Below are 14,790 nucleotides of genomic sequence, written 5' to 3'. Positions count from 1 at the left end.
AAAGATTAAAACTCTTCCTCCTCTCTTTGAGGGCATGAAATGAAAAGTGTACTACGTAGCCATTTTAATGTAAAAAAAAATACTGAGAATAAATTTGACGATGATGTATTAAGATACTTATTAGTGCGAAATGCTAATATAACTTACTAAGTAACTTTCCTTAAACAATTACTTACAGACATCAATACTAGTCACTACTCATCTAGCATTTCGATTTATATAGCATGCGCAGCTAATCCGTTTGAAAGAGGAAAGGAATAGTTTACAAACATATTATTGACGATATTTTTGACTTCATATTATTGTGCCAAAAATCAATCTTATGTTAACCTGTAGTTTTTTTCGATGCAAGTATACCTGGGAGTCAGCCCCTTTCTGTCTGTTGGGATGGGGGTAAACACCACAAGAGACATTTTCGGTGTAACGACCCCATAAATTAATTAAATAAAAACGCTCATTAGTTTTATGCCTGGAATCCATGCATAAAATTTTGTTATTGTTAATTTTCAGCAATTCCTTTTGTTGGGCTGCCTGAAACCCAAAACAAATGAATCCTGTGGTAAGTAAATTTTTATATCCGTAAAACCTTAAACATCTCGAAATTGTGGTTTATACAACAGGGGCCCTATTACCAGCTTCACGGAATTAGATTCCGATCGAAATGAAGCTCTCGTGACGTCATAAATCCGTGAATGTCAGTTAGGCCGTATTACGAGCTCTTGATTCCGCTCGGAACTAAATTCCGATACGAAATAATTACGAATCCGATTCCGGCAGGTTTAAGAGAAGCGAAATCAAGATTCCGATAAGAGTTCGTTTATTTTAGTGATCAAAATGGCGCTGTTTTCTGTCATACAACTAGCTATTGCTGAAGAGAGTGATCGAAACACCATTAAAAGAAAGATCAATCGGCCTAAAAGATTTAAGGTTTTCCAATATCCAGACAATGAATTTAGAAGTCAATTTAGATTGACAAAAAATATTTGTGTCGAACTGATAGAAAAACTTCGGCCAGCGTTGGAGCCACTGACTTCACGCAGAAATGCTTTCTCTGTAGAAACTAAAGTAAGTACATAACTTTATTTTGTTCATTTATACAAGAAAATGAGTCCCTAGAATTTCTTAATTATCAGTTATAACTAGTTTTTATTCAACTTAAAACTTAAGTTTATAAAATTTTGAAACAAGTGATTTTGCAGTGATATTTATTATTATTTGACTTAGCTTTTTTTGTTTGGTTATTGTTCGATAAGTTAAAAAATCTAAAGCTTATTACAGTAATAAAGCATGGGGATAAAATTCTCATGATTATATATGCTTACAGCACTAGGTAAGCATTGGCGATTTTTTACAATGTAAGCAGATTGTAAAAAATCGCCAATACTCCAAATGGATTTTATACTTGCTAATTTAAAAAAATATGGGTAAATAAATGCCTTGCCGTAAATCGCAAAACGGAAATCTTTCCAAAATTTTTATATGTTATATTTCAGTTTAACTCCCTATATATTTTCTCTTTTTTTCTTTCACAAAATTACTTGCAATGAAAATAATTATTGACAACCTTTATTTTCCTTTTAATTGCATTTAGTGGTGGATATTAAAATCTGATAAAATTTACACATTTAATGCATTTATAACTTTAAAGATTGATTACGATAATAATTTTAAGATATATTAGAAATTCAATTCAGATTTCTTTTATATTCAAATAATTTTTTTCCTAACATTGTTAAAAAAGTTATGTTCATATTTTTTTGCATAGAACTTTTCAAATATTATTAAAGTTTGAAAGTTCCTTTTAAAATATATTTTAGAAGCTATTTTAAGTGATATTGATTTTAAAGATGTGATGTTGATTTTACTTGTGTGCTCATTTTTATGATTTGTTTTAGATCTTTTGTGCTTTAAGATTTTTTGCAACTGGGTGTTACCAGAAAAATATTGCCACAGACACTTGTGCAAGCATGACACAAGCAAGTGTCAGCAATTCCATAAGGAGTGTGACCATTGCAATTAATGAATTGATGTTTGAAGAATACATAAAATTTCCTGTCCTTGAAAGGTAAAAAAATCAAATTCTTGTGATACAGTACAGTAATATGTATACAGTAAATAGGCTTCAAAGATTAGAATAAGTATTCTTTGAACTTTTTGATTTTGTTGAGAAACATATAGTATTTTTCCTAACTTTAACACGAATGTAAATTAATATATATATTGAATTCTGATGGCTTCAATAAACATTATATGATTAATTATAAATACTAGAATAGGTTAATAACTAATACAAATGTTTGTAGAAAGCTGCATTATCTTTTATTAATTAAAAACTTATTTTCAGATCATTTATTTAGAAAAAGTTTGTAAATACAAGCAAGAACCCATTATTAAATACACATCAACTACCTTAAAAACAGCGTTGCTTTTCATGATTTATGTTAGGAATAATGTAATGTGATGTATTGTTTTTTTTTTCTTCCATTTCAATTTTTATAAATTTTTTGTACTGTTAAAATGTGTCGTATAAAGCAAATGAAACAATTAATTTTTAAAATTAAAGGAAAACATTAGCTGATTCAGTTTATTCATCTCTGACTTTGCATGTAGAAATCAATGTAAAAAAAAAAGAGTTATTATTAATAGTAAACCAATCTTTCAGTTAATGTAAATAACTGATAACATGCATTTGCTATTGTCAATTAGATCACAAAAGAAATTTGGCTGGTTAATGTAAAGAGTTCTCACATATTACTCATTTTGTCCAGCCCGTTCGGGCATTAATTGCAGTCAGATTTATTCAGTTGACTGTAACAGATCCTGTACACACACATTATATATATATATATATATATATATATATATATATATATATATATATATATATATATATATATATATATATATATATTGATCAGATATTATTATTTTTTTAAGTGTGACACCATGAACTTTCGAAATTGAGCACTCACTTAACTGTTAAACTTACTGCACACTCAGCGACTTATCCTAAATTAAATTGCTCTTGGGTTACTTCTTTTGGTATTTTGAGCTTTTGTTTATAAAAATACACCTTATACTGCTTTTGAAAGCTGCTTAAAAAATTTATTGAAAACACAGTGTTGAAATTTTGTTATTTTCTATAACACTAATTTTTAACTTTATTGTCTTGATTGAGTGTGATGTGTAGCATCTCCATTTATTCAACTTTATTTCAGTGAAAGAGAAATGTTGAAAAGAGAATTTTTCGAATACTCAGGTTTCCCGGGAGTGATAGGTGCTTTGGATTGCACTCATGTGGCCATTGTTGCTCCGCAGAATGATGGCAAGCATCTTGAGAAAAACTATGTGAATAGAAAGAATTTTCATTCTCTGAATGTTCAACTGGTAAGATGTTTCATTTTTGAATTAATAATATAAATATGATACATTAATTTAAATGAGTTAACATTTTATGCAAAACTTAAAACAGAGTTTCCAATCTACAAATTAGTCAAAGTAATTGACATGTAGGTGAGTGTCGGGTACCCCCGCTGTCAATTTCATATGTAAAGAATGTTTTTTCAATGTTTCTATCGAACATTAATTATTATATTAAAAAAAGATTATTTTCAAAGTTTCAAGTAGCAGCTGGTAACATAGTAAACAATGGTTTTGAAAATATGTTGAGTACAGTAGTCATGAAATTAAGAAAAATTGGTTGAATGTTTCAATTAAACTTTATTGTAATACTAAAAAAATAATTTTTTCTATACATACAGCATTAAAGTATGTAGTCTTAAGTTTAATTTGCACAAAGAAAGAAGTTTATATGTGAAAAATTGTTCGAGCAATTACAAATTTACAAAAAAATTGGATTTTGGGTAGCCCCGCTCGCATGAATGTCGGGTATCACTGCCCAATTTTATTTCTTTGGTAAATGTACGGTTGCAAAGATTTGCTTAAATTAAATTTTCTTTAAATATTTAATATAAATATATATTAATATTAAACTATATTAATATACATTAATAATAATAAAAAATATTACATTTGTTGTTATTAAATGATAGAATTCACTAAAAGTATAGAAATATGTAATAAACAAAATAATTTTGTGATAAAAATGATAAATGAGGTTCATCTATTGTCAATACATTGGTCATTTTCATTTACACCTGAAAAAATAGTCAAAAAACATAATTTTTGTAACTGGGACATTATACCCAGCACATTTTGAAAAGAGCTGAAAAACATGTTTTTTTAAATTTCTTTTTTTTTTAAGTTGAACTATTCTTTTTTTGGTTTATTCTTTTTGCATTATTTAATTAGATGATAAAACAATAGAAACATACAAAAATATTGATTATTACTCAATATTATGCAGAAATATAAGCAATACTCCTTAGGTGGGCGGGGCTTCCCGACTCTGCCCTATATATTGCTTCAATTATCTGTAAAATTTTATAAAATATATATTTTGCAGTTGCATCAGTAAAATTTTCTTTTTAATATTTATAACAGGTTTGCGATATGCATATGCAAATCATGAGCATTTCAGCCAGATTTCCTGGATGCACGCATGATGCATACATTTGGAAGATGAGTCTTCTGAGGGATTGGTTCATCGACAACTCTTCCAGATTAAAAAACACATGGCTTCTAGGTAAGTTGTAGAAAAATCTTTCATGTAAGCTCATTTAAAATAGATTTAGTTACTCTGGTATTTTAAACACTTCTCTATTTAAAAATCAATTGTTAATTTTTTATTAAAAAAAGCAATTAGAAGGTTTCAAAATATCATTTTTATTTCATAGATACTTAGAGCTCTTATTTAATGTTCAGAAACTTGGATCACCTCTTATTAAATACAGTCGGACCTCTATTTAACGAAGTCGCCAAATCCCGATAATAAGTTCGTTACCCAGAAAATTCGCTAAATAGAAAGTCTCCTTTTGAAATACTTAAACCGCATAAAGCAGGTTTTAAATTCATAAACACTAGACAAAATTAAAATAGCAATGGATACACCTTTATCTTGAAATCTGCATGGAATGCAAGAACAGAGCAAAATATTATCCAATACATGCTATATGTATTTTCAACTAAGAAAAGCTAAATTTATGTATAAAATTATATCTGCATTTAATTATAAAAGTAATGTTAAACATGCATTACCAAATGTGTTCTTAAGTTTAATTGCTACTGATAAAATCCGTTAATTTCCTTTGAGTTTTTCGCTTGAAATGCAAAAAAAAAGGGTGGGGGGGAAAGGGATTTTACTACATTCTCTAAAAGTTAAGTGGCTTCAAAAATCAATTAAAGGGCATTTCCCTCATAAAATGAGTTAACATGTTCTGAAATTTTACGGAAAATAGAGAAAGTGGATCTCACAGAAAAGTTTGTTAAATAGAAAATTGACTTCGGTATTCGGAAGTTATTTTACGAAGAAATTTCCAAAATGTTATTGGTTTCTCAAAAAGATTCGCAAAATAGAGAAATTCGTAAAAGGGAAGTTCGTTAAATAGGGGTCCGACTGTAACTATCTTATCAAATTGATTTTAAGTTATATAATAATTTTAAGACTTAGATGTACCATTTTAATCTTCGTATTAATTTCTTTATTTAGGTGATTCTGGCTATCCCCTAGAGCCATGGCTCATGACCCCTCTCACCGAAACATCTGTGGAGGAAGAAAATTACAATTTCAGGCACAGACTCGGGAGGAACATCATCGAGAGATGCAATGGGGTGTTGAAAGGAAGGTTCAGATGCCTCTTAAAAGAAAGAGTGCTGCATTACACACCAACAATTGCTGGCATGATTGTAAATGCATGTGCAGTACTGCACAATATGTGCATGAGAGATGGGTATCATATTACATATGATACCCTCTCAGAAGAGGACATGCCATTCAATACTGGTTTGCCGGCATGTGACGGTAGAAACGCGGTGAGAATTCGCGATAGAATTGTTACTATGTTGTAAATTGTTGTTACTATGAGAAAATTTATTTTTGAATAAAAATTTGTAATTAATTTTATATTTGTTTATTTACTAATTTCTCAAGTATTTTTATTCAAAAATTTTATGAACATCGTAATGATTATGTTGATTTTATACCGATTTTTACAGATGGATCTAAGCACGATAATCATGTTGGTTGCGGTGTAGTCATAGAAAATTTGACTATATCTGAACAGTTATATCATGACTCATCAGTTTTCACTGCGGAATGTTATGCTATTTTGTTATCACTTAATTTTATTTCAAACCAAACTTACCGTAAGTGGATTATCTATACAGACTCTTATAGTTTCATTTCAAGCTTTTCTCACATTGGAAAAAGCCCCATATTGCAGAAAATTCAAAGTCGCTTCACAAAATTATGTGGTGAAAATTACAGTATTCACTTTTGCTGGATACCGTCCCATGTTGGCATACACGGGAATGACCGCGCTGATACCGCGGCTAAAACCACTCAAAACGTATGCAGGAACCTCTTAACACCTTTGGATCTGAAACGAATATGTAAATTTGCAATACAGCTGGCTTGGAAACAACACTGGAGCAAACAAAAAGACAATAAAATGCACGAAATTTTTCCCTCTCTGGAAGACCACAAATTAGTATCCGTTGATCGCAAAACCAAAGTTATAATTAATAGACTGCGTATTGGTCATTCCCGTTTCACCCATAAACATTTACTGACTGCTGATCCTGCACCTTGTTGTTCTCTATGTCAAGTCGACATAACAATTAAGCATGTTTTAACCAACTGCAAACGATTCGAGCACTTGAGGAACAAACTCTTTGGCAGCTCTTACCCTGATCTTAAATCCTTAATCGGTGACCCTATACATCACAACCTTATTACGTTTGTTAAAAAAATAGGACTATACTCCCTGCTTTAAAAATAAAGTATTCTTTAACCTAGTGGCTGGCGCAGTATAGCCATGTCTGGCTCTTGTGCCAATAAACTTTAATCAACCAACCAACTATTTACTAATTTTTTTACTTAACTGTTAACAAATTAGCAATGTTTAAATTTCTTTATAAGCGATAGATGATGCTTCAAGTTAGCAACAAATACACAAATATAACTGCAGAATAAATTGTTACTAAAAAACCAAGAAAAATATACAGAAGTTTAGTAAATAACAGACTCGGAGCACAAAAATACTGAGCCAATCGAAGTGGCAGCATAAGCGACAAGAAAATTTGATGGATTTTGGTTACATCGAAATGTTTTATACCAAGTTTTTTTATTTGCATTAAGTAAGATATTACTTATAATTAACAATCAATAATATTGCATATAATTAACTGAAGGTTTCCAATACTATCTCTAATTTAATATGAATCCACATTATTCCTTTTAAATTTTAAGACTTTGTTTTATAGCTGTTTACGAACAAATAGAGCAAATTAACTTTCAGAATTATGATATAAACTGTTGTAACATATTAAAAAGCCTATCTATTAGATGTGATGTATATGAAAAATGCCCTAACAGTCTTAAAAAATACTTAAATTTTACTCTAGATTCCAATGCTACCTACCAAAAGCCAAGTGTGCTCATTATTCATAAAATATCAAAAACACTGGTAAGCACAAGGCAATGAAACATTTCACACTAAAAATTATCAAACTACTATATAATTTCATTTTAAAATAAGTACTAATGAAACAAATAAAGATTAGATAAAACTTTTATTGCCCAACACTTTGCATATATTTTCGAAAGCTATTGCCTTCCTCAGCTCAATGCCGTTTCTTTCTTCTGCGAGCCGATTGGCCTCTTTCAAATGTTCCGATATAGTCCTAATAGCTTCACCAAGTCACGTCGGTATACCAGGGAATGAGTTGGCTGATTCTGCAGCACGATCTGCAACTACTGAATTAACAATATCTGTACCATTCTCAGACATTAAACTTCATGTTCGGCAGCTCATCTCGTCCCTTTGGCAACAGCATTGGGACCTTCAAACTCAAAATAAACTCTATAACATCAAACCATATATAGATCCATTACCTGTATTGCGTCTACGTAATGCAGATGTAAAGCTAAATCGTCTCAGAATCGGCCACACTCGACTTACGCATATTCATCTGTTGTTTGGAGAATCTCCTCCCAAATGCGACTCTTGTAATGTTTTACTTACGGTTCATCACATTTTAACCATTTCTCCTTGTTTTAACCGACATCGTCTTACCCTTTTTAACAGCACTATTTTATGTAAGAAGGATTTCTTAGGTGAAATTCATCATCCTAACATTTTCGCATTTCTGCGAGTTATTGGCATTTTAAATTGTATATAACTGTTTTATCTGATTTTATTCACTCGTATTTCTTATTCATGAACCGTTTTACTTTAAATGTGTATTTTATAGAATTACGCTATTTATCGATTTTGATGAACTTTTTTAAAAATACGTTTCTTGAGATAAACAATTTTATTAGTCTCATTTAATTTATGACAATGAAATAATTGTGTGTAATTTACCATTAGATCTGAATCAACAAACTGTTTGGCGCAGCATATCCTCCTTTGGATCTTGTGCCATAAAACCTCTACATTCAATCAATCAATCAACCTAATAGCTTCATTGTTGCTCAATTGAGCTTCTATTAGACGCTCAGCTTTTTTAGGTGGGATTACGAGACCTCGGTTTCTCTTCCTTTTCAAAACCTGCCTCTTTGCCGAAACTTGTTCGTGTGCTGAAGAGGTCCCCGCCGCTCCAACAGGTGTTGGGGACTCCACGGGTGTCTCTGGCTGTAGCTTGGCTCAGCCACTGACTCAACTTCATCCAGACTGAAGTTTAATTCTACAAATGAATCTGAGGCAAAATTACTTCAATAGATTCATTGTCCTATAATATTAAAAATTCAATTAAAGAAAAGTAAAACAATATTCCAATGTTCTGAAAAATTGTCATTTGCAAAATCTACAATCTAATAAAACCACTTTCAATCAGGAATCACTTTCTAACAAAATCAATTCTGGACAATATTAAACCTTCAAGCAGTAATTTTTTAGATAAGAAGTAGCATGCAGAAACTTTATATTGGGTTTCTATCTAAAATAAGGAAAACTAATTCAGGGTGCAAAGCCAAATTATTCAACAAAAAATAAGCACTTTTTAAGTAATTTTCAAGCAGTCAAAAAAATATTTTTAAGCAATTTAAAAAATATCATAATTAGGCAGGGTTGGAAAGTTTTTGTCAGTTTTATTTTGTTTTAACTGTCATGTGTAAAAAAAAAAAAAAAAATAATAATAATAATAAATAAATACAAAAAAACTTCTGGCATTGTTTTAAACGATTGTCAAAAATCATGAAATTTTAAAGCTGACAATTTTTATTAACATATTGAAATATAAAACAAAAATGAACTTACTGGGGAAGGCCTGTGCTCCTTTATAGTGAGGCCCATGTATGCATCTGTTCCAATTAGTGCTAAGACTCTTTCCTCCAACTCTGTCAGTTCTTTCATAGGGGGACCTCCTCCGGTGCCATTGGCATGCTTAACTCTTTTCAGATATTTCTTCTTCACCTCTTGCTTGTAATCAGACCACGACTATAACAAAAAAAAAACAAATGAGAAACTGTAGAATTACACAAGATTTATTATGAATTATTTAATAAACAAAATTTACGTTAATTTATAAGCCTGCAAAAATTCACAAAAAACACTTTTTTAAATGGTGTTACAAAGAATACCAAAATTGGTTGTAATAATTTCCTATATCGCTAGAAATATATCTGAGTATTTAAAAACTGCGTAAAAATCAGACATTAAACGTAACATTTGAAAACTTTACATTAAATAAAAACTTATTAAACTTCAAAAAAAATTCAAATATTTATAACAAAAAAGGAATAAAAAAAGATTTATTGTTTTTCTAAAATTAACGACAGCTTATTTAAAAAAATGTTCAAATATCCATTACTAAAGAAGGAATTGGAAAAGATTTATTCTCTTGCTAAATTAAACGACAACTTAATTTAAAAAATGTTCAAACATTCATACCTAAAAAGGGGAATTAATTAGATTAATGATAAAATCGACATGAACCGAGTGTAAAAGTGTTATCCATTGAATTCATGGTTCGAACTTTGCTTCATATTAGTTTTCAAATTATTGAAATGATTAATTTATTCTGCTATGCATATTTATTTAGAACTAACCACAGAAGAAATGTCTAAGGATATTACTTTTATCCAACACAGTAAACTATTTGGTATTCCAGTTCAATTTGCTAATTCAAAGGTTATTTACATTGTGAAATGATATATTACAGATGGTTTTCATAATAAAAAGGTGCAGTAAGATTAATAATTATCAAAATTAATATTACGTTTTAATTAACAAAATATCATTGCCTTGTTATGTTTCTAATTGGAGAAACTAGAAAACTTATTTTTAATAATATTTAAAAGAAATATTAATTAATTGTTGTCAAAAACAAATAATAATTAGATGTTATATAGAATGAATTGACTAATTTTATGCTAAATTCTGTTGCAGAATTTTAAACTGGTACCTTGTTTTAAGCGAAATTGGCTACCAATAAATTTAACTAGTGCAATTAGTGACATAAAATTGATAAACTATCTTTCTTACCTTCATCCATTTGTCCACAGATTTGATACATCCACCTTCCGCATTCAGCATCTTTGAAAGAACTTCCCAATGATTTTGTTTTATCTTAGATGTAAAGGTGCCGGTAAGGGTTCCTTTATTAAGGTCGGGATTCTTTTCTAGATACTCAACTATCATGGCTTGTTGCCGAACATTAACTTTCGCGCGAGAAGCCATTTCAAATTATTTCGTCTATTCTCTATACAATTCAAATAAACACGAGTTTGGTTAACACACACAGTTGTTGAAAATGTATAAATGTTTAAGCTTTCATTTCTAAGATAATGCGATTTTAGCTCGCATAGAAGAAGAGAAAACAAAAATATCGTTGCCAGATTAATAAATTAGAATTAAAGTAATTTTCTAATTGGTCAAAGTTAGTCCCGCCTACAAACTTCAATTTCACCGGAATCGTGTGGAATGGCGATTTCGATTCCGGATTCCGATATGCTCATGTTACGGCAAAGTGGGTTTTACGAAATTGGCAATCCGATGAAAGCTAGTTTCCGAGCGGAATAAATTTCGATGAGTTGGTAATAGTACCCCTGGACGGGATTATGATTCCACTGCATCCTATAATATACCAAACGATGGATAGCCGTTGCGTCATCTTTATGGAGTAATGAAGAGGACTTGACAGTATCGTAATATTTTAATTTCTGAATTTTTTTAATTGTAAGAAGCGATTCCATAATAATGACATCATTTTCATCTCTCATATTCCTATTACCTCGGACACTATCAATAACCTTAGCAGCGGAGATTCCTAGCTGAGTACTTTCTTTAACAAAATTTCAAGTGCATCGAACTTCATATTATCAATGCTTGATAAAGAATATAAAAATACTGAACATCAATTACATCTAGATTCTCATGACAGATTATGTGGACCATATTAGCTACGTAAGTAGGTATAACTACTTTTACAATTTTCCTGCTAGTATCAGTTACATTTATAAATGATCTGGATAATTATCAAGTGTAGTATGAATAGGAACTCTTTCTTAAAACTTGAATACGTTCTTGCTGATTCATTATCAACTGAGTCACATTTATATCTCTACTATTCTTATCAATACTATGCTTTATGGCATGCAAAACAAATTGAAACCTGGAACTACACACCTGATATGGGCAATGATATGCAAGATTAGGAACTACTATGTCGAATAAAATGGGATTTATGCTGAAATGTCTTTGAACAAGTATCAGATTTACGTGTTTTGCAAAACCTCATTATCTAATGCATCCGAAGTTGCAGGAAAAGTTGCATCTCAATTTTGACGTTGGTTACTAAATGAAGACAAGGAATAGTAAGTTTTCCTACATAAAGCAAAATACTTCTCATAAGCTTTCTCGGGAGCACCTCCGCAACTACAATTAGTTATATTAACAAGTAAATGTTTACTAAACTTATCTAAGTAACTAAAATTATAACCTGACACTGATAAAACAGGATACCTCAAAAAAACTAGCTAAAAGGGAATGAGAATTATAAAAAAGTTAATGAGTTATATAATTAGTGCCATTTAAAACTTAGCCGTCTATTTTATTTGCTTAGTATTAAAGCAAAAATATACAATTATAATCATCGAAACAACTTAGATTTGTAATTATGAAATATTGAATTAATAGAGAAATATATAACAATTACCCCCAAGATTACAAGAACACATACGAAATACCATTACTTTAAAATTCGTAAACACCACTGATATATTGTTTTATCATTGGAGCTCTTTAAGTTGCACAAATCTCCAGCTTTGTACTTTAACATAGATTAACATAATTAATTTTTACTATTTAGCGAGAAAAGATAACAAAATATTTTGCTCTTTTTTGCCAGCCCACTTTCATTGGTTCTATGCTGAGTCTGTGATTCTATTCATTGACTGTAAGCCAGAAAGTATATAATCTTGTCATAAGCCCAGCTCTGATCAACAAAAAAGCTTCCAAGTAATTTAACAGTCCTCAAAAAAACAGAGTATAAAAGTTAACTTGATAAACTACACAAAGAAACATAAAACGTCACTTACAATGATGAACATCTCGTTCCATTACATCTACGCCTAGGAAAGAAGAAGAAAAAAATTATGTTTCGATTGAACTTGCATCCTTGACTTCATTCGTTTCACTGGCAACATCACAAACAGGTATAAACCTAAAACTATTTTTATATGTTTTCTGACATTGTAAAAAAAAGTAAACTTGAAGATTAATTTTACAGTTTACTTTTTATTGCATTATATCACAGTTAATTTGAAAAGCAAACATGTAAAAATTATATCATATTATAAATGTAGAGTTATAAATTATATGATAAAAATATATCATACTCAAATTTCAGTATTCCTTATGACATTTTTTCAATTTTATGTAACAGTTCTATCCCAACGAGCCTTTATAACAGAACATATCATAAGTATATCATACTCAAATTTCAGTATTCCTTATGACATTTTTTCAATTTTATGTAACAGTTCTATCCCAACGAGCATTTACAACAGAACATATCATAAGTATATCATACTCAAATTTCAGTATTCCTTATGAAAATTTTTCAATTTTATGTAACAGATCTATCCCAACGAGCCTTTATAACAGAACATATAAGTATATCATACTCAAATTTCAGTATTCTTTATGACATTTTTTCAATTTTATGTAGCAGTTCTATCCCAACGAGCCTTTATAACAGAACTGAAAATGAAAAAAAAAAAATCTATATGATCTTTAAAATAGTAAAGTAGATCTCACAAAATAGTAAAATTTTAACGAAAAGAAAACGTTCATGCGGGCAGAAATAAGCAAAAATAATAATCACAAGAATAGTAAAATTTATCTCTAAATGAGAAAACAGAACTAAAAGTAAAGGTTGTCACCACAATATATATTAAAGTTTCCGGTTATGGGGCGGGCAGAATAAAGCACTTCCTGTGAGAAATACCATGTTGCCACACACTTCTGGTGAGGTAGAAATAAGCACCCCTTGACGTTCCATTGATTCCACATTACATTCATTTCATTCTACACATAATGAAATGAATGTAACCACACACACCCAACTAAAAAAAATAGCATTGCAAGGAAGGAAGAAATTTTTTTGTTAATAAATCACATACACACGCAATTCCAGATATGAACACATGTATTTTATAAATTATAGTTTAACATATCGCAATATACAAAGATTACCATACCCACGAGCAAAGGGAAAAAATTTTTTTATATGTTTTAAAACATAGTAAAAAAATAAACTTGAAGAGTAATTAATTTCACAGTTTATTTTTATTGCACTATATCGCAGCTTATTTAAAAAACAAACATGTAAAAAGTATATTATACTATGAATGTAAACTTTATTCTTAAAACTGTTGTTTGAAAACTCAAATTTCAGTATTTCTTATGACATTTTTTCAATTTTATGTAACAGTTCTATCCCTACGAGCCTTTATAACAGAACATATCATAAGTATATCATACTCAAATTTCAGTATTCTTTATATTTTTTCAATTTTATGTAACAGATCTATCCCAACGAGCCTTTATAACAGAACATATCATAAGTATATCATACTCAAATTTCAGTATTCTTTATGACATTTTTTCAATTTTATGTAGCAGTTCTATCCCAACGAGCCTTTATAACAGAACTGAAAATGAAAAAAAAAATCTATATGATCTTTAAAATAGTAAAATAGATCTCGCAAAATAGTAAAATTTTAACGAAAAGAAAACGTTCATGCGGGCAGAAATAAGCAAAAAAATAATAATCACAAGAATAGTAAAATTTATCTCTAAATGAGAAAACAGAACTAAAAGTAAAGGTTGTCACCACAATATATATTAAAGTTTCCGGTTATGGGGCGGGCAGAATAGAGCACTTCCTGTGAGAAATACCATGTTGCCACACACTTCTGGTGAGGTAGAAATAAGCACCCCTTGACGTTCCATTGATTCCACATTACATTCATTTCATTCTACACATAATGAAATGAATGTAACCACACGCACCCAAATAAAAAAAATAGCATTGCAAGGAAGGAAGAAATTTTTTTGTTAATAAATCACATACACACGCAGTTCCAGATATGAACACATGTATTTTATAAATTATAGTTTAACATATCGCAATATACAAAGATTACCATATTAAATACCCACG

At 29.9% G+C, this 14,790-nt stretch overlaps 1 protein-coding gene across 1 annotated transcript; it reads right to left on the bottom strand.

The window, feature by feature from the left end:
- Positions 1-9,344: 9,344 nt before the first annotated feature.
- LOC147803112 (uncharacterized) lies at positions 9,345-10,802 on the bottom strand. The gene is made up of 2 exons (XM_087153424.1): positions 10,608-10,802; positions 9,345-9,560 (listed from the first exon to the last, which is right to left on the bottom strand). The coding sequence occupies exons 1-2, from the start codon at positions 10,800-10,802 to the stop codon at positions 9,345-9,347; spliced, it is 411 nt and encodes a 136-aa protein (XP_087009550.1).
- Between the last annotated feature and the right edge of the window lie 3,988 nt (positions 10,803-14,790).

The sequence above is a fragment of the Parasteatoda tepidariorum genome, chromosome 10, assembly GCF_982258835.1.
Source record: "Parasteatoda tepidariorum strain Cologne lab strain chromosome 10, Ptep-v5.0, whole genome shotgun sequence".
Lineage (NCBI taxonomy): Eukaryota > Metazoa > Arthropoda > Arachnida > Araneae > Theridiidae > Parasteatoda > Parasteatoda tepidariorum.
This window is presented reverse-complemented; position numbering and strand designations above follow the sequence as displayed.

What these genes read in the sequence shown, in the direction of transcription:
- LOC147803112 (XM_087153424.1), bottom strand. Translation starts at nt 10,802, where the DNA reads ATGGCTTCTCGCGCGAAAGTTAATGTTCGGCAACAAGCCATGATAGTT. An exon ending in CTGTGGACAAATGGATGAAG is followed by an intron (nt 9,561 to 10,607) that starts GTAAGAAAGATA and finishes TTTTTGTTATAG; the next exon opens with TCGTGGTCTGATTACAAGCA.